The 25,742-nt window shown below is 32.3% G+C and overlaps 1 protein-coding gene across 1 annotated transcript in view; it reads left to right on the top strand.

Annotated features, from left to right (window-relative positions):
• The window catches only part of LOC124355597 (nose resistant to fluoxetine protein 6-like), a 51,255-nt gene that overhangs the window by 1,143 nt on the left and 24,370 nt on the right, over nt 1–25,742 (top strand). Inside the window, exon 2 of the mRNA XM_046806760.1 lies at nt 21,845–22,011. Within this exon, the coding sequence (XP_046662716.1) occupies nt 21,845–22,011 (167 nt within the window). The remainder of the gene's footprint in view (nt 1–21,844; nt 22,012–25,742) is intronic.

Here is a 25,742-nt window from a genome sequence, read left to right as displayed (position 1 = left end):
GCGCTCCACACGTCTAGTTTAAAATATGTTTTCAGTCTTCTTAGAATAATCCAAAAAACTAGAATTTTATCTTTAAACTTACTCCTTAACCTTCTGCCTCTTGTTAGTGGTCAAAATGTATGCTTTTAAAATGAATTTATATTTAAAATATTTTGGGTATTTTCTACACTTGCAATACTAGCAGTGGACCAAACAAATTTGATAATTTTCCCAAGGTCATTTTACCCCTCCAATATCAACAAAATAAAAGATTAAAACTATATGTTTGAGAGGTCCAAACATATGTTATATAATGCCTGAACCAATAAATAGTAACGAAATCTGTTTAAAGGCAGATCAGGAATTAATGATATATTATAGATAGTATGAAAGACAAATTAAGTATACTAATAAAAGAATGAGTTTTAAGTGTTCCGAGTCTAGTTGAATATAGAAACTTATTTATTTGCATGCTTCAAAAAGCGTTATGTAGCATTTTACAATTTTATAAATAAAATCTAAACAATTAACTATTTAATTTACTACGCTTTTTAGGTTTTTTATAACTTTTATTGAAATTTTTTGTGAGAATGTTTAAATATCTTAAAATGTTTATTACTGGAAAGAAACGTGCAGTAATGTAGGTGCTATGCATTTTTTTCTGTAAATATAAATACATTTAGATGTTATAAATAAAACCATAACAATTTATCTTAGTTTTGATTTATTTGTATTAAGCATTTGTATTAGAACAGTAGTGTAGATACGTGTAAGTGGCACGTCACTATTAGTGATAAATATCGACTAAAATTTAAAATTGTATTTTCATTTTGTCTGCCTCAACTTACTATCATAACAAGGCAAGATGGCTAGTAATTCAAAATTTACTATTATATAGTAGATAACGTGCAAATGTTTAAATAAAATATTTTTCAGCAAGCAAAACATGCTTATGATTTCATACACTATTTATTCTTGGAAAACTTTAGGTTCTTCATAGTATGAATACAAGTAGATATGAATATGAGGGTTCTAGCGCACTTTTTGGAGTAAACAGAAAACCAACGGAAAATACTGTCTAAAGGATAATAAACGAATCTGTAAAAATCAAACAATAACCGAATCTATTGCTTCTACTTTCTTAAGCTGTCAAATCTTCAAAATCTTTATTCTACAAAGTTAATTGTAACACAGTCTTTATCTTTAATAGTCTTCTTTCCAGTAACAATCAAGTGGAATTCTCTTTTATTCAATTCTTTAATCTTTTTTTCATCCAAAACAGTCAAAAATCTGTTCGGCAAGTGTACTTTATAATCTTCTAACTCGGCAATTATAGTCATCCCAAATTTATCTTTCAGTTTCTCCAAATTCAAAATCTTATATTTCTTTTTTTCTTCTAATTCCATTAATTTCTTATACTCTTTGAATCTTAGTTCACCAACTTCATTCAGCTCCTTTAGTAGCTCCATTATTTAGTAGGAAGAAAATTTAGTAACAAAATTGAAAATCAACATTTTTTAAATAAAAAATCCCGGGGTTTTGACCCTAAAAACACGGTTTTTAGGGTCAAAATCGCGCATCTTAATGTGCAAACACTAGAGTTTTTTTGAAAAATCCTTAAAATCTACTGAATTATTGCGGATTTTAACCATAAAAGTTGATTTTTCCTTAATAAAAAAGATATTTTTACTAAATAGTGAAAATTGAAGCATTCAAAATTTTCCTTAATAAATGGCGGGTGACAAAATGTCATGTCCATTCTGCAAAAAAGAAATTTTAAGAAGAAACTTCGATCGACATTACAACTCAAAGATTCACTTAAAGAACAAAGACATTTCCTACAAGGAATTGAATCATTTAAGACAATGGGCCAAAGAAAATCAAATTGACGATCACGAAAAGATGTTCAATATTGAACAATTACGAGAATTAAAGAGAAATTTCAAAGTTGAAAAGAAAAATCTCAATCTATTTAATGATGAAAAAATTAATTCAATCGCTGAAAAATTGGCTATCGAAACTAATGATAAAACAAAGTCTGAAATGATCGAAGAAATTGATAAACACAAATCTGAAAATATCATTGATGTAGAAGTTTTATCGTCTATACACGGTCTTTTTAAGCAATACATTTTAACGAATTTAAACGATAATTTCATGCCACTTTACAAATATCTTTCTATTTTGCGGCCAGAGATTAAGAGTTTAATAGAAAAATTTCAAGAAACTGTGAAAAACAGTAAAGGATATATCTCTTTGGAATGTGAATATGAACGAACTTTAGTGAACGGTGAAACGCAAATTTGCCCAATGTATTTTACTATAAAATCAGACGAAATATTCGATGTAAACGACTTTATTTCTAAACAGTTTAACAAATTAACCCATCGAGAACAAACAAATCATCCAAATAGAGGATCAGGGTGGTCATTTAAACGTTGTAAACAACTGATTTTGAGCCTTAATAAACACGAATTTATGAACGCAGGATCATATATCGATTTACCCCCAGAGATAAAGGTAAAGAAAGCTTGTGTAAATATAAAAAATAAAGATGATTTTTGCTTTATTTACTCAATCAGATGTGCTATTGAAAAACCCGAAAGAGACTGTGAACGCGCAAAGCAATACAAAAAATTCGTGAACGATGAAATATTTTCTGGGTTCGACTATCCTATGTCTTTAAAAGATATACAATTATTTGAAAAACGAAGCAGTAAAGCAAAGTATAATTATCCGAAAATGTCTGTAAATGTCTATAGTTTTGATGAAAAACTCAATATTGTTCCGTTGCAAATTTCAGAAGTTTATGACGCCAAATTAGAAATCAATTTATTGTATGTAAAACAAGATGAAAAATCTCATTATGTTTTGATAACAGATTTAAACCAACTTGTATTTTCTCAGTTATCTAAGTGTAAAAATAAAAAATTTCTTTGTAGAAGATGTTTAAGCCATTTCTACAAATCTAGCGCTTTAGCTGATCATTTAGAAATTTGTAAGCAACATGAAGTTTGTAAACCAGTTATGCCGTTTCCTGGTCAAACAACTAAATTCACTAATTATCAAAAGAAGTTTAGCCATCCGTACGTTATTTATATGGATTTTGAGAGTATATTAGAGAAAATACCGACATGTAAGAATAATCCTCAAAGATCGACTACAACCAAGATTCAGAAGCACATTCCTTATGGTTTTACTCTTTATTTAGTGTCGAACGTGACCAAGCGCATGTACAAACCGATATGTTTTCGAGCCAAAAATGAAGAAGATTTGCCGAATGTTCCAAAACAATTGTTTGAAGAGCTCAATAAATTATCGAAATACATAGCTAAAAAATATAATTCTAAGAACCAAAAACCCATGAAATTGACTGAAGAAGAAGAAATTTCATACCAAAATGCAAACGTTTGTCATATTTGCGAATGGTCTGCTTATGATGTTGAGTCAATTCAGTATGGTTTTACTCCTGATAGTTGGAAAGATAAGAGTTATAATAAAGTAAGAGATCATTGTCATTTGACTGGAAAGTTTCGAGGCGCAGCTCATTCATGTTGTAATCTGAATTTGAAATTTCCACAAAATATTCCAGTTTTCTGTCATAATATGTCAAATTACGATACTCATTTGTACATAAAAGAATTGGCAAAACAGTACGGTAATGTTGATTTGATTGCAAACACCGATGAACGATATATAAATTATTCTGTAAATTCTGGATACGGGTATGAGTTTGATGGTGACAAACCTAGAAAGTTCATAAAATTCTCTTTCGTGGACACATTTAGATTCATGGCCTCGTCTATTGAAAAATTAGCGAAAAATCTAAAGAAAGAAGACTTCAAGCATACAAATCATTTTATACAGGATGGAAGAATATTGAATGAAATTATAGAACGACAGCCAAATGATGAAGAAGAAATCTTTAAAATTCTATCTGGAAAAGGCATATTTCCCTATGAATTTATCGACAGTATTGAAAAACTTGATTACACAGAAGAATTGAGAATTCAAGATTTCTATTCACTTTTGACAGACGAGAGCATATCTGAGAAAGATTTTCAACACTACTTAAATGTTGGAAACAAATTAAAAGAGAAAAATCTAGGAAATTACTCTGATCTCTATAACATTCAAGATGTTCTATTGCTCGCTGATATCTTTGAAAATTTTAGGAATATTTGTTTGAATTGCTATAAACTCGATCCGGCACACTATCTAACAGCTCCCAGTCTCGCATGGGACGCAATGTTAAAATTAACGAAAATCGAGCTTCAACTGATACACGATTACGATATGTATTTAATGATCGAAAAAGGTATTCGCGGAGGAATTTCTCAATGTATTAAACGATATGTGAAAGCAAATAACAAATATTTAAAAGATTTTGATAAGACAAAGCCCGAAAACTATTTGTTATACGTTGATGCTAATAACCTTTATGGGTATGGCCTAATGCAAAAACTGCCGTTTAGTGATATCAAGTGGATGGATCCAAAAACTTACACAACTGCAGAATGGAAAGAAACAATTTTGGAACTCACTGGCGACGAAGATTATGGCTATATTCTCGAAGTTGATCTTGGATATCCAACGAATTTACACGAACATCACAAGGATTTACCTCTTGCTCCAGAACATTTTAAAAACAAACTTTGCACAACTCTACTGGATAAAACTGAATACGTTGTTCATTCGAGAAATTTGAAATTCTATCTGGAACAAGGAATGGTGTTAAAACATGTGAATAGAGTTATCGCATTCGATCAGAAGCCTTTTATGAAAGAATACATTGATTTTAACACAAACATGAGAACCAAAGCTACAAGCGACTTTGAAAAGGACTTTTATAAGCTGATGAACAACTCAGTTTTTGGAAAATCTATGGAAAATGTGAGAAACAGATGTGATATTAAGCTTGGAAATGAAGAATTTTCAATGAAACAAGCTAAGAAAACAAATTTCAAATGCTTTAACATCTTTGACGACAACTGTATAGCGAGTCACATGTACAAACAAAAGGTTAAATTTAACAAACCGATCTACATAGGATTTTCAGTTCTCGACCTCTCAAAATTGCTAATGTACGAGTTTTATTACAACAAATTAAAGAAGTTTGATCCAGATTTGAATCTGTGTTACATGGATACAGACAGTTATTTCCTAGAATTGAAACGAGATCCTTTTAAAATTATTAAAGAAAATATAGATGACTTTGATACAAGTGATTATCCAAAAGATCACGAATGTTTCACTACTAAAAATAAGAAGGTAATAGGGAAATTCAAAGATGAGTTAAATAGCGAAGTTTTAGAAGAATTTTGTGGTTTAAGGTCTAAGATGTACTCGTACAAATATCTAGATAAAAACCCAGTTAGGTGTAAAGGAATTAAGAGAAGCGTTGTAAATAAAACAATAAATATCGAAAACTTGAAGAGATGTTTGTTCGAAGATAAAGAAGAATTTAGGGAGATGACAGTAATCAAAAGCTATAAACATGAGTTGTACACCGTTACTATAAACAAGTTAGCACTGAACGCTAAAGATGATAAGAGAATTGTCCTAGAAAATAAGATCGATACAGTACCATACGGCTATGAAGCGAAAGATGATAAGAGAATTGTCCTAGAAAATAAGATTGATACAGTACCGAATGACTATGAAGCGGAATCTAATATATTAGATGAGTTAAATAAACTTGGAAACTTTGACATGTAAATGGAAGATGATTTGATTCACTGCCACATATGCAAGAAAAAAACGAAAAGTATAGATTCAAAAATCGTTCAAACTCAAAATGGATTGTATAGAATTGCTGCAAAATGTTCAAAATGTAAGACAAACAAGAGTAAGTTTATAAAGAATCCAAATCCAAAACCTGTTAAGCAAGAATTGAAGACTAAAGATGAGATAGAGATTGAAGCTCGAGAAATTCATGCACCAGTACGAAAAAAGTTTAAAAAGAGAAAAATTATAACTTTAGGAATTGACGATTTATGGGCAGCAGATTTAGTTATAATGTCTAACTATTCAGATCAAAATGATGGATTTAAGTATATGTTAAATGTTATTGATACTTTCTCAAAATATGCTTGGTCAAGAGCTATCAAAAGAAAAAACGGTAAAGATGTTTCAAAAGCCTTCGAAGATATAGTAAAAGATGCCATAAGGATTAATCACAAACCTCCAAACCTACTTCATACAGATAAGGGTTTAGAGTTCAAAAATAAAGAATTTAACGAAGTTTTGAGAAAATACAACATTAAGATTTATCATACTGAAAACGAAGAGAAATCAAGTATTGTAGAGAGATATAACAGAACTCAAAATGAAAGAATGAAGGTTCTTTTTGAGATTAATAAAAACTTTAAATGGATCGATATTCTTCAAGAAATCGTAAAGAAATATAACGATACGGTTCACAGCACAATCAAAATGAAGCCCAAAGACGTAGATAAGGATGCAGAAAAGGAGTTTTTAGAGACCGTTTTCAAGTATGTTCCACCTGAAATTCACACGAAAACTAAATTTAAAGTCGATGATCATGTAAGAATTGTTAGTAAAAAACAAACATTTTCGAACAAATATAAGAACAATTGGTCAAGAGAAATCTTTGTGATTTATCAAATTAATAACACAGATCCTGTAACTTATAGTATAAAAGATTTAAATAATGAAGAAATAACCGGAAAGTTTTATGAATATGAATTGAGAAAGTCAAAGCTTTAATTTTTTCTATATAAATGGAGGCTCAAAAGAAATGTTCAAAGTGCAAAGAATTAAAAGGTTTTGAAGAATTTTATAAAGATAAGAATAGAAAAGATGGAATTAATTATAATTGTAAAGATTGTTATAGGAAGTATCATAAAGAGCTGTATGATAAAATAGAAAAATTAACTTTGGAAGAGAAAAAATGTCTTAAATGTAAAGAAACTAAAAAAATTTCAGAGTTTAATAGTCATCACTATAGTAGAGATAAGAAAGACTCATATTGTAAAGATTGTGTAAAGAAGAATCACCATAGATTATATTATGAAGATACTCAATGTGAATGTGGAAGAACTATAAAATGGTTAAATAATTATCAAAAACATTTACAAACAAAATATCATAATTCAAGAGTTTAACATTTTCATCGTGTAATAATTTGTTCTATATAAATGGAGTCTCAAAAGAAATGTACAAAGTGTCAAGAAGAGAATAGAAAAGACTGTTATTGTAAGGAATTATATGATAAAATGGACAAATTAACTTTAGAAGAAAAAAAGTGTTACTTTTGTAAAGAAATTAAAAATATTTCTGAATTTAATAACTGGCAGTATAGTAAAGATAGAAAAGATGCTTTTTGCAAAGATTGTGCTAAAAAAATTTTCAGCGAAAGTTATAAAAACGAAATGCCATGTGAATATGAAAAAAGAATTCTACAATGGTTACCTAGTTATGCTAAACATTTACAAACAAAATATAATAAATCGAGAGTTTTTAGTAAAATTTAGAAACATTTTCATCGTGTAATTTAGATATTCTATAAATCAGTCGAGATTCTGCCATATTTGTAGTAAAATGATTTCCGTTGTATAAAATATTCAAAGATTCTTTCATTTGGTTATACAGATTGATAGAATTTGGTTCGTCATCAATGAACAAAATCTCTAATTCAGGATAATTTATTTTTAGATGTTTTAATCGGTTTGGTATTTCTCGTTTCTGAGCTCTGATAACGTAATAAGGCCATTCCCACATGTGATTCTTCTTAATTAACACAAAAACATGGTGTTTTTTCTTATCAAAATCTTTACATACCATATCTCTCTTCATTAATTCCATTCGCAATTCTTGATTCTCTATTTTCAATGATTTCATTTCATCTTTAATTTGTAACTGTTTTATTTCATCTTTTAACTGCTTATTTTCGTTTTCAAGTTTGTACTCGCCATATTTTCTAATACTCGGTAAAACTTCTTTTGTAACCCAATTTTTGAAGATTTTTGCCTCTTTTTTATGTGATCTCAAAATTAAAGAATAAAGTCCAGATTCATTGATAAAAACAGTGTCAGGATGAAGATTGTTAAGGGGCCATTCGAATAGCCCCTTGTTTTTTAAGTAAAAATATTGAATTTTGTCATCATCTTCAACATTTAATTTAATTGCGTTTTTTGTTTTTTCATAACCTAATATTTCACAAACATCTTTAGCCTTAAACCAGATTACATTGTTTTCGTCTACAATCGTTACAATGTCTTTATTATTGAATATAAGTTGATTATTGAGTAGGTCTACAACTGACTCCATTTAGATAGAAAAGAAATTTAACTAGTAATTTTTATTTTGAGAATAAAGCCCAGATTCATTGATAAAAACAGTGTCAGGATGAAGATTGTTAAGGGGTCTATGGGATAGACTCCTGTAATTTATACATTCAAAAGTTGTTTTATCATCATTATCGACATTATTTATGATAGCTTGCCTCGTGTTTTCATATTCTAAAATTTCTGCAACATCTTTAGCTTTAAACCAGATTACATTGTTTTCGTCTACAATCGTTACAATGTCTTTGTTATTGAATGTAGGTCTACAACTGACTCCATTTAACTAGTAATTTTTATTTTGAGTGTAAAGTCCAGATTCATTGATAAAAACAGTGTTTTTTTGAAAGTTTGAAGGTAAGAACGATTCGTTCCCCCCTTGATTCATCATTCTTTCGACAATCTTAAATATATTGTTGTTTTACTCTCATTTTTCAATAGATTTCCTTCAGAGTCTTGAATAGTCAGAACGATTTTTTGAATTCTTTTAATATTTTTTCTAATTGGAATATAATCGATTTCATTCGGTTTTTCACTGATTTTTGATCCATAAGCAACATTTGGGAAAAATGTGTACAAAATTTCAGATTCTTTGTGTAAATGTTCGGTATGATTTTCAAAACTAGGTTCAACGAGATTACAATGTACTTCAATTACATCAAACGGTCTAAATTTTGGCGTTTTATTTCCTAAATATACCTGATTTGGCTCAATAGTTTCTTGAACAAACCCTAATAAATCTACAATAATTGCTGAAAACATTATTCTTACTGGTGATTTTATTTGAATTTTATTAGAGAGATAATTTTTTTGCATTTCAAACTTGTTTTCGTCAAAGTTTAAAGATTTATCTGATTGTTTGAATGTTTTCAGATAATTTTTAAGGGAATTTTTTATTTGATCGAAAGTATAATATCCTTTGTTTAAACCATAATATTTTGTTATATTCTTCTCACTAAATCCTATACAATAAGGAGAACTTTCACTAATATTTATTACAAAATTGTCAGAATAAAAACCGCTTAAACCGATAAAATAATTTGATTCTTCCTCTAAGTGTATAGGATGTTCCAAGTTGAGATGAAAATCTTCTATTTAAATGGAGAAATTTTTAAAGCAAAAAGATCAGATAAAACTTCAAACGTTTGAAGAAAATAAGAAAGATCAACCAATCAGATTGTTAATTGTTGGTTCAAGTGGATGTGGAAAAACAACTTTATTATTGAATTTTATCTACAATAGGTTGATTCCTTATTCCAATTTGTATGTTTTTAGTAAATCTTTAGAACAAGACGCCTATAAAAAATTACAAGAAAGATTTGAAAATATTGAGAAGAACTTAAGCAAAGAAATATCACATTTTTATAATGCTTCCGAGGACATAGTTCCATTAAGCGAATGTAAACCCAATTCGTTAATCGTTTTTGATGATTGTATTTTGGAAAATCAAGACGTTATCAAGGAATATTTCGTAATGTCTCGTCACAAAAATATATCCTGTATCTATCTTTCCCAATGCTTTTCAAAGGTTGATAAACAAGTTATTAGAAATAATTTGAATATGTTGTGTGTTTTTAAGCAAGATGATCACTATTCGAGAAAAATTTACAACAATTATGTGGGATCTGATATGAGTTTTAACCACTTTAATGAATTATGTGATAAAATTTGGAAAGAAGACTATGGATTTTTAACTATTAATCTAACTTTGAAGCCTAAAAATGGTAAATATTTGAATAAGTTTTCTAATATAAATGCTGCTCAGTGGTCTGACAAATCTACTTGATAAAATATTTGTTACAATTATTTTTACATTATCTTTACTTTTTATTTACATTATGAAAATAACAGAAAAACGGTAAATCTGTTCACGTTCCACGTTTTACGTTCCACGTTTTCACGTTTCGTGTTCACGTTTCACGTTTCGTGTTCACGTTCTCGTTCACGTTCTCGTTCACGTTCTCGTTCTCGTTCACGTTCTCGTTCACGTTCTCGTTCTCGTTCACGTTCTCGTTCACGTTCTCGTTCTCGTTCACGTTCTCGTTCACGTTCTCGTTCACGTTTTACGTTCCACGTTCACGTTTTACGTTCCACGTTCACGTTTTTTACGTTCCACGTTCACGTTTTTACGTTCCACGTTCACGTTTTTACGTTCCACGTTCACGTTTTACGTTCCACGTTTCAAAATTTTCCTAAATAAATGGCGAACGTAACTTCAGAAGAAGCAAAAAAACTTGATCAAATCGAAAAGAAATTAATCAAAGAATTTAAAGAACAGATTCGAATGGATGAAGAAGAACAAGAACTTATTCAAAAAATTAATCAACCTGTAACTTCTGCAATAAAAAATGTTGAGGGCAAAATTGAAAATGTTTTAAGCGATAATCAAAATTTAATGAATTTGGTTCAGGTTGTACGACAATTTGCTGATATTTCGATACCAGAATCTGAGTTTGAATTGCCAAAATTACCATCGTCAACACCATTTAGACCTCGAATCATTGAAGACTCTACCATAGTTGAACCAATAAGTCCTGGAACAACGGATATAATAATTGGTAAAATTGGTAAAAAATTCCTTCCTAGAGTAAAAGATGATAAATTTGGTTTGTATTGGGATAAAAAAAAGAAAAGTTTTATGATTGGAAATTTACCCGTTAATTTTGAGCATAATGATATCATTATTAATGAAAAAACATATGAAGGAACTCAAGGTTTATGGAGATTATTAACAGACTATGACGCTCCAAAAGATAATTTATATTCTGAAGAAGATTTGAAAAAGTATACAGAAATTTTATGGGAATCTGACTCAATTTACAAAAATAATGATCCATCTACTAAGAAGCCTAAGTCAAGTAAAGGTAAAAAATATCTCAATTTGATTAAACCAATTTGGGAAAAAAGAATCGAAGGATCAGGTGTGAGAAAATACAGTGATAATAAGATTGAATACAGATATATCGACGATTTGACAAAACTCGATGGAATTATTAATTATATTTATGCTCAAGAAAAGGCTGGAAACAACAATTTTTTGAACGAAAAGAAAGCGATTAAAGATTTTATTTCGAACAAACTTGATGAAATGATTGAAAAACCTGATGGAATTAAATATTTAAAACGAGTTTTGCCGGCAATAAGTTCATCTATGATTGAAGGTAGCGGACTTTTGAATGATTTTATCAACAATTTACCTTTTGAATTACACGTACCAACTTATCAGTATCTGGGGCCTGGCACAAAACTCGAAAAAAGACTAAAAAGAGGAGATCCTGGTGTGAATAAATTAGATCAAGCTGCTATGGAACACGATATTTTTTATACAAAACATAGAGACACAAATTCCAGACATATAGCAGATAAAGTTTTGCAAGATAAGGCAATGGATAGATTTTTATCAAAAGATGCTAGTTTAGGTGAAAGATTTGTTGCGCTTCCAACAGCTGGAGCAATGTTTTTGAAGAGAAAACTAGGAATGGGAATCGAAGAGAACTTGAAATTTTAACTATATAAATGGAGGTGAATGTAAATTTCAGCAAAAATCAGAAAGAAAAAATAAAATCCGCTTTTAAGAAGAAAATACCCGTTAGTATTCAATTTAAAATAGATCAACTAAAAAATGGCGAAGATAAGATATTTTTAACAAATAGACAATACAATAAACCCGAAAAACATAAGAAAAACAATAAAGGAACCAGAATAGAATTTTCTTATAATCAGTTGAAAGAACTTAAAAATGGTGGACTTTTGAAAGATTTATTAGATTTTGGAGAAAATATTCCAGTTGTTAAAAATGTTGTTCCTTATGTTCGTAAAGCTGCTCCAATCGTTAAAAAAAGATGTGATTCCTATTGTTCGAAACATTTTAAATTGGTTAGATAAAGAGTTGGAAGATGTTACAGGATCTGGATTAGATGAGAAAACTTTGAATTACGTGAAATCAAACATTGAAAAAAAAATTTAAACCTTTAACATTCGGGGAATTGGAAGAAATCTGCAAAAATATTAAACATTTTAGAGGAATCTTCATGAGAGATACATTACCTGAAAAAGTTAAGAAATTTGAATGTGGAATTGTGAATTTAGACTCGATTATGGGAAGTGGAACGCATTGGATTTGTTATTATAAAAATGATAAGAATGCATGTTATTTTGATTCGTATGGAAGAATTGAGGACAAACCACCTATAGAATTGATTAAATATTTGAAAAAAATCAAGCGTCTACTACAATGATTCTCAGATTCAAGACTATAAAGATCCCCCAATTTGTGGTCATTTATGTGTTTTTGTTTTGAATGAACTGAGTACTGGTAAAGATTTTAAAGAAGTTGTTAACAAATTATTGCTTAATAAATATGGATTCACAAAATATTTTTGACGTATTTGGTACACAAATTATTCAAAATGTAGATAATAGTTTCAATTTTGATAGTTTGAGAAATGAGTTTGATAACAAGTTAGAAAATTTATTACAAACCCTTCCAGATTCAGATATGTTTGCTGTCGAGATTGAAGATTTTAAAGCAGAATATGATAACAAACTTGCAAATTTCATGAGTTCAAATGAAGTTGCTGATAAAATAAAAACATTGAAAAAAGAATTTGAAGATGGTGCAAAAAAAATATTTACCAATTTAATGTCTCATATCGAAAAAGCTGATAAAATTACTGAAGCGATCAAAGTTGAAAAGAATTATGTTAGTTTGGCTAATAAAAAAAGAATTGTCGGTGTTCGACCTGGTATTGACAAACATGATGTTGTTGTTAAAGAACAAATTTTAAAACCTCTAAAATTATCAGAAAACATCGATATTGTTGATTTACATGATCCGAATGTTAAAAATGCCTTACATTTTAAAGGAAAAAGAATTAGCAGTGTTAGTAAAGGAATTAATCCATTTGATGTTGTTGTAATGATTCAATTAGAAGATCCTATTAAAATGTTTAATGAACTAAAACAAAATTATGAGAATCATAAAAAGCATGTTAAAGATTTTACAACAGAAGTCTATGAAAAACTTGATGAAAGAAGTAAAAGATCAGTAGACGATGTTGGTGAAATTAATGAAAAACTTACTAGATTTAAAGAGTCTTTTGATAAGTTTAGTTTAGATGCTACGAAAACTTTTGAGAATATTGGTCATAAATTTGTTGAATACAATGATTCTAATGCTGTCAAATTTCAAAAATTAGAAGAAAAAATTAATAAGTTCGAGGAAAATCTTAATATAATTTTGGAAAATATTGATAACAGATTTAATAGATTAGGCGGCTAAGATGACTAATTTTCCTTATATAAATGGCGCTCATATACTGTGTGAGATGTAAAGAAAAAACTGCAACAAATGATATAAAATACTATGCAAACATCAATGGAGTTAAGAGAATATCTGGAAAATGTGCTGAATGTAACACTAAAAAGAGCCAATTTATAAAAACTTGATTTTGAAATTTTTTCCTAATAAATAGAGATGGCGGGACATTACAGTGCTTTCGATCTTTTTATCATGCAACACGAAAGAGATTTGAAAAAAGAACATTGGGATGACATTTCTCAAAAATATGAATTATCCGAAGATATGATGAGATTATACGTAAACAAATTGAATTGTATATACATTGCTAAATATCAAAAATCTTGTCCCAGAGTTCATTCAAGAAAAATATACATTATCAATTAAAAGATCATATGTCTGTTCTTTGTCTCTATCAACACTTGAGTATAAAATTTTTGGATGAAAATAACAGATACAGTTGATTGGAACAATATTATAGATAGCGGTTACTATCCTGTGCAAATTTTATTGAAATATGTGACCGAGATCGCAAAATTTAAGGAAGAGAATCCCGAATATGACGAAGTAAGATCATTAAAAATGACTAAAATTTATATCTTTTCTTATAAAAAACGTACATTAGATCGATGAAAAAAATGATATCTTCTTATACATGATGTTTAAAAATTTTCTAAATTTTCTCTTATTAAATGGCGGACTACAGAAAAATATGCTAGTGATATTGAAAGGGCGGAGTTTAAAAAATTTCTATCCAATTAGTAAAACAACATTTGAATGAAACCGAATAAAAGAACTGAGTTTAATATTGATTTTTGGAGATAACTTTTGCTCGTCTAACTTCCAGTTTTATATTTCTGGAACTTTAACAAAACAAGATGGTCAAGCATATCTTGGAACTGATAATGTTAGATTAATCGATAATTTTATGCCGTTTTTATTTTCTAAGATTGAAGTAAGAAAACACAATAAATTGATAGAAGAAGTCGAAAACTGTGGCCAATTAAGCACAATTAAAGGAACTATTTCGTATTCAAAAAGTGATGTTATTTCTCAAACTTCTAATGGCTTTTGAATCAGATTTTAAATTTGGTGTTTTTTGAAGCAGCTGGAAATTTATCTCATTTTGGATTAGGATTTTTTGAAAATGTTACTATTCCGATCTATAAAGGAGGATTTTATCTAAGTTTTATAAGAGCAGAAGACGATGATGTGATTCTGAAGACTGCAACTGGAAATGTTATGCCTGTTGATGGAAAAATAACAATTACAGATTTTTTTATTAGAGTTCCAATGATTGATTATAAAACCCACGAGTAACAATTAGGTTGATTGATGAAATTACAAAAAGTCAAAACATTATGTTTAATTTTTCTAGATTGGCAATGTGTAAATGAACAAAAAGGTATTTCCGGAACAACTTATTCGTTCGATATCACAAATATTTATAGAAATATCTTCAATCCCAAGTTCGTTATCATAGGTTTTTCAAACAGATAGACAGGAATAATCAAGAGAAAAAATCCTTCAAAGTTGATAGTTTGAATGTAAAAAATATCAGAGTAAAATTGAACGGTTCTTATTATCCAGATGAATTACAAAACTTAAAACATTTCAGGAGGTCTTTTCTCAGAATCATGTATCAGATGTATCAAGATTTTAAGAAAGTTTTACTGTAATAATAAGATGAAAATGTAAATTACAATCCTAAAGAATTTTTAGCGAATAGACCTATTTATGTCATTGATACAACAAAGAGTATGACAAATATTTCTGGTTCAAAGAACGATATAATTATCAACATGGATTATCAAAAAAGCTGTTACAAACGCGATTTGTTATGTGGTTGTGGTTTTTTCTGAGAAATGTTTAGCCTATGATGTGATTAAGAACGATATTAAAGAAATTCAGTAAAAATCATCGTATTTTTCGAAAGAAAAAGAGTATGAAGAATTTTGGAAGAAAAGAGAGTGATGAAACATTGTGAGAGTTTGTTTCACTAACTATGACGTAGGCGTTACCACTAGGAACGCGGTGACCTCGACTGTTTGTTTCACTAACTATGACGTAGGCGTTACCACTAGGAACGCGGTGACCTCGACTAATGTAAACAACTATTGTAAACATTTATTGAAATGACAAGTAAATACCCTTGTGGAATATGCAATAATGGAGTAAGATATCAAGCGATCCTCTGCACTGGAGAATGCAAACAATGGTATCACTCTAAATGTTTGAATTGAACCATCAATCAGTTCAACAACTTAACAAAAAATGGAATCAATCTCTGGAAGTGTGACATGTGTAAAAACAAACTCAGCAGTACAAATATAGACGTAATTGAACACAAAATAAAAGACTATGAAGAGCAAGATGAACAAGCTCTAGAAACATCCTTAACTCTAGCTGGCCGAAGCTGGGAGTGCCCTCCTTTGTGTGAAAACCAAAAGCTAAAACAAGAGAACTACAGAATATGAAATCTTATAACGCTGACCTGGCTAATAAAATCACGGAGTTAAACACTAAAAATAATACCTACTTTCAACAACAAATAGAAGAGCTAGAAAACGATAAATCTCTTCTTATCTCCAGAAATAAAGCTCTCACAGAAACTCTTCAGGAAGTAGAAGTGCAACTAGGAAAAGAAAATCAACTGCGGCTGGAATTGACTGCTACTTTTGAGTATTATGACAAGGAGAAAGAAGAACTTGTTTACAAAGCTTGAAGGACAAGTAAAGAAACTGACTCAAAAGAATAATTCACTTCAACTCAAAAAGAGTGCTGAATTATCTCCTACTTTAACAGACAAAATTTACAGAAGTACTGAAACACAGACAGACTTTACTGAATCTTCAGCTCATGGTTCTAACTCCTCTCTGCTCCTCGAAATGACTAAAATTAAAATAAGGCAGGATAGAATTGAAAATGCATTTGAAGCCCTCCAAAACAATACACAGAACACTAAATCAGTCATAGAAAATAAGCAGTTATCCTATGATTTGTTTGATACAAATACTACTACTTCACCTAATTGTACACCAACAAAACGTAAAAAAGTTTAGCTCAAGAAACAGAAAGAATGTTTTCAGCATTTCCTTACAAGCAGCTAAATATATGAAAAAAAATGCAATACTTGAACAAGAAAACTTGAAACAGAAGAAATCTAACATAACAAGCTCAGTTGTAAATGGTAATTCTCTCCCAGATGTTGAAACAAGATTGGGCGTTGTCTCGGAGCTTAAAGCTTTACAATCAGCTTTGAAACTGGGAAATAAACCCCCAATGTTTGCAGTCCCCTTGGATAAAAAAGTGTCTTGAAGTCTTTTATGAAAGTAATTTTGAACAATTCTTGAAAAGAAACCAAATAAAAGACAGACCAGCTACGGTGGCACTTGTCTGACACCAAGCACGTAGGTGTTTGCTTGGTAACAGGTGACATTGTATTTGAGTCTACTGCGTCAGGTGAATTAGATGCACCAGTTCAAGAACCATGCCACCAAGAGACTTCTTTTTTATGGAAGAGCCCATTGAAGAAAAGCAGAGAGAAGTTTACTCAGAGAAGACGTCTTTTCATAAATTCAAGATGGACACGTCAAAAAATCTAACTGTGCTACACCAAAATGTTGATAGGATTGGCAATAAGATTGATAGATTCAATCATCTTCTGCATTCTTTATCACCAGACATTGTTGTGATTACTGAACATGGACAAAGCGACAACCTAATCACTAACACCAGATTACTTGGCTATAGTTTGATTTCTGCCTTCGGGAGAAGAAATCGGCAAAAAAGGGGGGTGTCGCAATATATAAAAAATGTACCCTAGAAAACGAAACTGCTAATTTAAAAAACGTGGAATGTAAAAGTCTACCATTGATATGTGAGGTAAGGAGTATCCATCAAGTTTGAGTGGCAAAGAAATTCTATACATTCTAGGAGTATATCGCCCTCCTATAAAACGCCAAGAAACTATCGTTCGAGCACTTGAGCTCCTGTCAGATATACTGGGCTCATTTCCATCTTCAGACAAGGGCAAGGTACTTCTAATAGGTGACATCAATATCGACAACTTGCAACCATTGCCTGAAAGAACCCTTTTCAACGACCTTATGGCCTCACACAGCCTGACGAGGCTTCAACTCCCAGCAACTAGGATTACTGCATCTTCACAAACATCTATTGATGCCGTATGTACAAACGTCAGTACAAATCTTATTAAGGTTGATATAATGCATACGGCAATCTCAGACCACACGTGTCAGCTTTGTCACCTCACTTTCCCAGCAAAACAACGAATAACAGAATCTTCTCTTCGTCGTCACCTCAATGCACAAAATTTGCACAACCTAAAACAAAATCTTGCAGCTGAGAACTGGATTGGGAGTTTCTGGTTCAGACAATGCAGATGGCGCATATGAGTCTCTGATTCACACTCTAACTTTTAATCTAGATATATACTGCCCCCTGAAGAAGTCTAGACAAAACCGCAACTACAAAATATCTGCATGCTACGACGAAGAAGCAAAGCTATTGAAAGAGGAATTTTTGGAGGCTCAAAGGAAGTACATCCTGAATAACTCAGACAATGATAAACAGACTGCTGTTCGACTAAAAAAAGCCTACGACTTAAAACTTAGGTCTCTAAGAAAAGAAAATAGCGCATCTGTCATTAGCCGATCTATGAATAAAAGCAAAGCTCTTTGGCAAATAATCAATGGTGAGAGGAAATCGTCCAAAGAGTCTTCTGTAAATGCCATAAACCTTGAAGTAAATGGAAGAGTGGTAGATAATGCTACAGACGTAGCTAATCACTTCAACAGATACTTTACAACAATAGCAGATGAAACAATTAGAGTAAATAATAGCAGCCCTTCTTATAACCAAGCTGAAACTACTCATGCAATCCCCTGTGGAACAAACTATACATATCCTGAAAACCCGTATCAATTGAAGAGCTTGCAATTACAATAGATTCATTGAAGCCTAAATCTTCAACGGGAGTGGATTGGAATCTCAGCTAAAATACTGAAAGCAGCCAAACATGAACTTCTACCACCCTTGCTTCATGTCATCCAGCTGTCGTTGGCCCAGGGTGTGTTTCCACAAAAAACTAAAAAACCGCCAAAGTTTTTCCTCTTCTCAAAAAAGGCAGTAAACATGAAAATAGGGAATTACAGGCCCATCTCATTAAATCCCCACTATCTCTAAGATCCTCGAGAGGATTGTTCTATCTAGAATCCTTGAACACCTAAATATCAACAATCTTCTCACTGATAGACAACATGGTTTTGTAAAGGGTAGGTCCCACTCTCACAGCCTTGGTGGATTTTGTTTGAATTTATTGTGGATGGCATAGAAAATGGAGATAGTGTTGTGGGCATTTTTGTGTTGACATGAGCAAGGCCTTTGATTGTTTAAGCCATGACATGATTGTGACAAAATTACACCATCTTGGTATCCGAGATACGGCACTGTGTTGGTTTCGATCTTATCTTTCTAACAGAAACCAAGTGGTTGAAATAGCTCAATCCATCAAAGGCATCAGATCCACATCCAGATCAGACTCTCGGCCCATGGTGAGGGGGGTTCCTCAGGGCTCGGTCTTGGGCCCACTCTTGTTTGTGCTGTCCACCAATGACCTGCCTGCAGTGACGGAGCCTTATTGTAGGGCCATCATGTACGCGGACGACACCGTCCTACTCACTTCTCAGAAGTCTGTTGAAAGCCTCGAAATAAACGCGTACATTGGCCTGAATTTGGCGATGGACTACTGTGCAAGGCATGATCTTGTGTTCAATGCTTCCAAGACCAAGCAGGTTACCTTTGGCACCAAGAGGGATGAAGTCTCAAACCTTCCTGACATCGATGCTGTCACTTCAATTAAAACATCTTGGATTACACTTGGATGGAGATCTTAAGTGGAATGAGCACATAGATGTTCTCTGTCAAAGGCTGTCCACAGCTGTCTTCGCCATTAAAAGAACATTATCTGTCAGCACAGAGGAGGCAGCTTTAACAGCCTACCATGCCCTTTTTGAGAGCCTCATATACTATGGAGTTTCTTCGGTATGGGGTGGAACCTCTGCACATAACTTACAACGAGTTCTAATTTTACAGAAGAGAGCCATCCGAACCATAAAAGGAATGAAAATACAAGATAGTTGCCGGCCAGTCTTTAAACATCTGAAGTTATTAACCGTTGTAAATGTAATATATCTTCCAGTCTACAACACTAGCTTGTCTTCTGGGAATAAATAAGGCGACATCAGGATGTTCACACACACTGCACCAGACATGGAACTGACTTCAACCTGCCGGTCCATCGCTTGAAGCTCTTTGAATCAAAACCTTCTTACGCAGGTGCAAAATTCTACAATGCCTTACCCGCATCCTTGAAGTTCTTGGAGCTGAAAGTTTTTAGGAGGAAATTTAAAATCTTGGCTGGCAGATAGACCCTTCTACAGTGTCAATGAATTTTTAAACCTGGAGAGAGTGACCATGGCAATTGGCAAGCAAATAGACTCTTTTCTATATATAATGTAGCCTACATGACGCCTGTTTCTATCTTGATGATAGCAAATAAAGATTTCTGTTTCTGTTTCTGTTTCTGTTTCTAACTTCAAAATTATACTCTTTCGCTGATGAAAAATCTCGATTTCTTCCGGAATAATCTTTGTAAATCATAGACAAAATATCCTAAATAGTTGAATAATAAAATAAAGTCATTTCTTTTTATCTCGGTAGTTGAAATATAAACATAAACATTTGCGCTGAAAAATTTGTTTCTCGGCAGAGTTAGTTCCATAATCTCCATTTATAACAAAAATCTTTTTGTATAAATGGAAGAGTATAATGCCAACTGTTACAAGTGTTATAATAGAGGAGAAATTATTGATAAAAGATATTTAGTTTGTAGAGATTGTAATTTAATTTTGTACGAAAGACCTAAACCTAAGAAATTTCGAAATAAACTAACACATTTGAATAATCTGCTTATGAAATTACAATACGGAGGTGAGAAACAAACAAAATTTGTTACAGAATTTAGAAAACAGAATAAAAATTTTTACTTATCTCTTATAACCGTTGAAAAAATTATTTTCCTTTTCAAAGAATACATTAGGTTTGTAGGTATCGATACACACGTTTATTATGAGAAGATTTTACCTGTATTTTTTCATTATCTGGATGTTGAATTTGATTACGATTTTAAGCCTGAAATCTTTGATGATTTTATAGTACACTTGGAGAAATTAAATGAAGAACCTCGTGAAAAGAATGTGGTTTTACTCACATTCTCCCCGACTTCTCGAGTGATTGTTAGCAAATTTCATTATTTCCGTTTATACATTTTTCAATAGATTTCGAAGATATAATATTAAACAGCTTAAGAAAGTAGAAGCAATAGATTCGGTTATTGTTTGATTTTTACAGATTCGTTTATTATCCTTTAGACAGTATTTTCCGTTGGTTTTCTGTTTACTCCAAAAAGTGCGCTAGAACCCTCATATTCATATCTACTAATACATCTTTACTAGATAAGTTGTGGTTTAAAAATTAGCACAGCTAAAATGATTTCAGGATGGTTAATTAACTACTATAGTGCAAATTTATATTTTAATTACCATCTTAACTCAGAAATGGTCACTAACAATATAAAAAATATCCTATGAATGAGACTATAAAAATCTCTAGTTGCACTGAAGAAAAATTATTTAAAGTATAAAACTAAGCTATCAATGTTGAAATATAAACAGTAGAGTTATCATTAAAAATAAAAAATTTTCAGCCTTGGTATCCTACAGATTGAAGAGAAAATGAGTCATAAACATGTAGGATGATGAAACATTTTTGAGGTTCTTTTAGAGTATTGCAAAGTGTAGCTTTAAAATTATACATATTATTGCACAGTCACCTAAACAGATGGACAGACTAGCATATGAAATGTAAAAAATAAATTTCCTTTACAAAATTATTCTAAATATTATCATAAATAAAGCAGGTTTTGTGTGGCATAGCATTCTAGATACAGAAACCAAAGATAAATCTTCTTTGATTATTAAATTTTTCAATAGGGTATGACAATTTGCTCAGGGAAGGTTATTTAATTTGTTTTCTTATACTTTATAATATATTTCTGTAAAATATTGTAATATTTTTGTTGTGGCATTCATTTACTGTTACATATTGTTAGAAGTGCAATATTAAAAACACAAACTTCCTGATTTTAACCTTAAAACTACACATTGCTCTCTGTAAGTGGTTGACGCTGCTGGGAAGCTGGGATCGGGACTACTAGACTTTAAGAAATACATCTCTGGAAACTACCGGCAATGTCTTCAAGTAAAGGATGCCACAAGGAATTTCATAGGAAAATACTGCACAGTGTGTACAAGAGGATCCATATATCATGATAAAAAGTTTAACGTAAGTACATAAGAAAAGTTGAAAAAACGTTTTTTACTATAATTTGGTATAGTTATATATATATATATATATATATATATATATATATATATATATATATATATATATATTTTTACAACAAAATAAATAACTTTTGTATTACATATTAGCTCTATGTTATCTTCATCCTGCAAGTTTTCTTGCAATTATTAAACAAATGTTTTTTAATAGGTTTTTAAATAACAAATATAATATACTAGTTTAACTGTTTAAGTCATCAAATGTGAGCTGTTATAAAACCTATAATTTTTCTAAATATAAATAATTGGAAGGTTCAATAATAACTAATTACCATGATTATACATTCAGCTTAGTTTACGTAAGAACTTGTAGGAGCGTCATGTAAGCGATTATAGTACATGGGATTTTATACAGTAAAGTTAACTTTTATTTGTTTTCAACTTTATTGCTTTGTGAAAAATATATATTATGTACAAATGATTAATTTTATCATCTACAGTTTGACGTAACCTTCTTAAATGCTAATTTAGAATTAAGCTTTTATTAGACTTCTAAATTTGATACTGATTCTACAATATTATTAACTAGTTAGTATTGCTAAATGATTAGATTTTCATGATTATTTTACTTTCGTAGAATAGGTTTTGTTAAAAACCATGCAAGTATACACTCTGCGAAATTAAACCTAAGTCCTTATCAACGATTTCTAATATACCCAAGTTTGTATCCATTACTTTATTTTTGACATACATTGGTTCACCGCAGCTGCTGCTTAATATGTATAACCGCTGCCTGCTGGAAGGCGTGTTCCCTCCTCGTTGGAAGATCCAGCGCCTAGTGTTGGTCAGCAAGGGAAAAGGAGACCCCACAAGCCCGTCCGCATACAGACCCCTCTGCATGCTGGACACAGCGGGGAAACTCCTCGAGCGTTTGATCAAACCTAGGCTGATCCAGGCTGTTGAAGCGGCAGGAGGACTTTCTGACCGCCAGTTCGGTTTCCGCGCGGGTCGTTCTACGATTGGTGCTGTCGGCGAAGTTGTCAGAGCGTTCGAGTCAGTACAGCAGGGGGACCATAGGTACCGCAAACTGGTAATGCTGGTAACACTGGACGTAAGGAACGCCTTTAACTCGGCCAGTTGGGCTGACATGCTCGGTGCCCTACAGTCCACCTTTTTGATTCCACCGTATCTCTTGAGGCTGCTAAATAACTGCCTTAGGGATCGGAAACTGGTCTTTGAAACGTTGGACGGACCTCGTAGTAGGGAAGTGACGGCAGGTGCTGCCCAAGGCTCGATTCTTGGCCCAGACCTGTGGAACATCATGTACGACGGGGTTCTTCGTATGGAGATGCCGCACGACACCTTCCTCTTTGGTTATGCAGATGACATTGCCGTAGTCATAACCACGAGAGAGTTGGATGAGGCCCAGAGATTGCTAAGTCTAGCTCTGAGGCGAATACTTTGTTGGATGGGTGAGCATGGACTGTCTTTGGCCACCGAGAAGACAGAGATCGTTCTTCTCACCAGGAGGAGGATAGATCCCGTCGTACAGCTAAACGTCAACACGGAGCTCATCGATACCAAACGCTGCGTCAAGTATCTAGGAGTGAGAATGGATTCCCGTATGACATTCTGGGACCACATCGCCTGTGCGGCCGAGAAAGCTGAAAAAATTGTGGCCAATCTGAGTAGGCTCATGACCAACGTCGGTGGACCCGCAGAGACTAAGCGCCGAGTCCTCATGTCCGTGACGAACTCGATTATCCTCTACGGTTGCGAGATATGGGCGGATGCCTTGCGGCAGAAGCGTTACAGGAAGAAGGTCTCAGCGGTGCAGAGGAGAGGAGCTCTCCGGATTTCATCTGCCTATCGTACCGTTTCGGAGCCGGCCGTCCTTGTGATTGCGGGGGTAATTCCCATCGATCTTCTTGCTCTTGAGCGGAAGCGTGTATACGATGGGAATGGCACTGTCAGCCGTGCTACTGCCCGTTCGCACACAATGGATGAGTGGCAAAATCGATGGGAGACGGAGAGTCGAGGACGTTGGTCTTTTAGGCTCATAGGTGATCTGAGGGGATGGACCGAAAGAGAGCATGGAGAGGTAGATTTCTACCTTACACAGCTTCTCACTGGGCACGGTTGTTTCGGCTTCTACCTTAACAGAATGGGGAAGATCCCGAGTCCGGAATGCCAGTACGGGGATTCGGATGCGGACGATGCCTTGCACACCTTCTTCAAATATAGAAGGTGGGAAACGGAGAGAAGGGAGCTGGAGGCAGCTATCGGGCATGTTTCGCCGGAAACTCTTATAGAAGAGATGTTGTCCAGTCCCGAATCGTGGAACGCTGTCGCTGCGTTCTGCAAGAGGGTGCTAAGGCAAAAAAGAAGAGAGCAGCTATAAAGCACCAGAATAGCTCATGCTGGTGGATTTTAGAATGAAGCACCCATTGGGCGAACGATGGCACCCTCTTGAAGTAGTTGCAGAGATGCGTTCCCGAGAGGGTTTCCAATGCCTGGACCGGTAGTTTTTAGTGGGTGAGAGTCCCACACACCAGGGCGAACACCTGTCCCTGACGGTGCATAATGCATTTTCCTATCGTAAAAAAAGAAAACTTTATTTTTGACATAGGTATATGTTTATTTGATATACATATTTTAAGCAAAGTAAAATGTATTGATATAAAAATTTTAAATCAATAATATTCATTTAAGCTAAAAGAAGATTTCACTTGAGGCTTCCAAACATGAGTTATATCAAAAAAGCCAAACTAAACAATCATTAGTATATTGGATATTTGATTTGCCGCCCACAACTCGAAACCTGAAAATTTATCAAATATTAACTATCCATATGGTTTGAAGTAAATTACTTGACTGTATTTTTTTATTTAAAATTTTGATTTATCTTGTGAAATAGTCAAGACAGAACTTTGTCCCAAAGCCAATGACAGGTATCTTGAAACGTTTTATTGGTTAAAACTGACTAACTAACTCATCCAAACCATATGCAACTACTGCCTCTATAATCCGAAGTACCACATTAGTATGCTTATTACTTTCAGGAAAAAACCTTTTTCAAATTCACAAAAACTCTCTTATGCTACATCAATTACATATAAAACTGTATTGTAACGCACTTAAGAGCAAACATCGCAAGAGGTTAAAATAGAGCGCGTAAATAAAAAAAACTCTATTTCTGTTTTTGAACTTTCCAATGTCTAATAATTTTTGATGCAAAGATAACCAACACTTGAAGCAGAATTTTGCAATATATTTACGTATAGTAAAAATATATTTGTTTTTCAACTATCCTCTGTACTATAAATATGAAATTTGTATTTACGTCTCTCACTAACCAATTGGATAATAACAAGTATTTACGTTAAGATCATATACCGTAGGGATTTAAATGATGTTACGATCACTAGAAAAACATTCATTTGTTTTAAAACCAAAAGCATTTCCAATAATATCAACTACTATATTAATTTAAATGATGTTGCATCCGATAGAAAAACTATACTTTTTTTTCAAACTTCCACATGACCTATAATGATTGAATATACGTGTCTCATGATTGAAAAATAACAAAGACATTTCAACTTCACATATGAGCTGAAGAATATTTATTGCAAGAAGAACTTTATTTTATTTATAAACTCACTGCTGTCCTAGAAATAAGAAATTCGACACTCCAGTGTATTCCCTTAACCGCCTTCCAGCACCTGAAGT

The sequence above is a fragment of the Homalodisca vitripennis genome, chromosome 2 (genome assembly GCF_021130785.1).
Source record: "Homalodisca vitripennis isolate AUS2020 chromosome 2, UT_GWSS_2.1, whole genome shotgun sequence".
In the NCBI taxonomy this organism is placed as follows: Eukaryota; Metazoa; Arthropoda; class Insecta; order Hemiptera; family Cicadellidae; genus Homalodisca; species Homalodisca vitripennis.
Note: the sequence above shows the minus strand (reverse complement) of the source record. Positions and strands in the feature narration are given on the sequence as shown.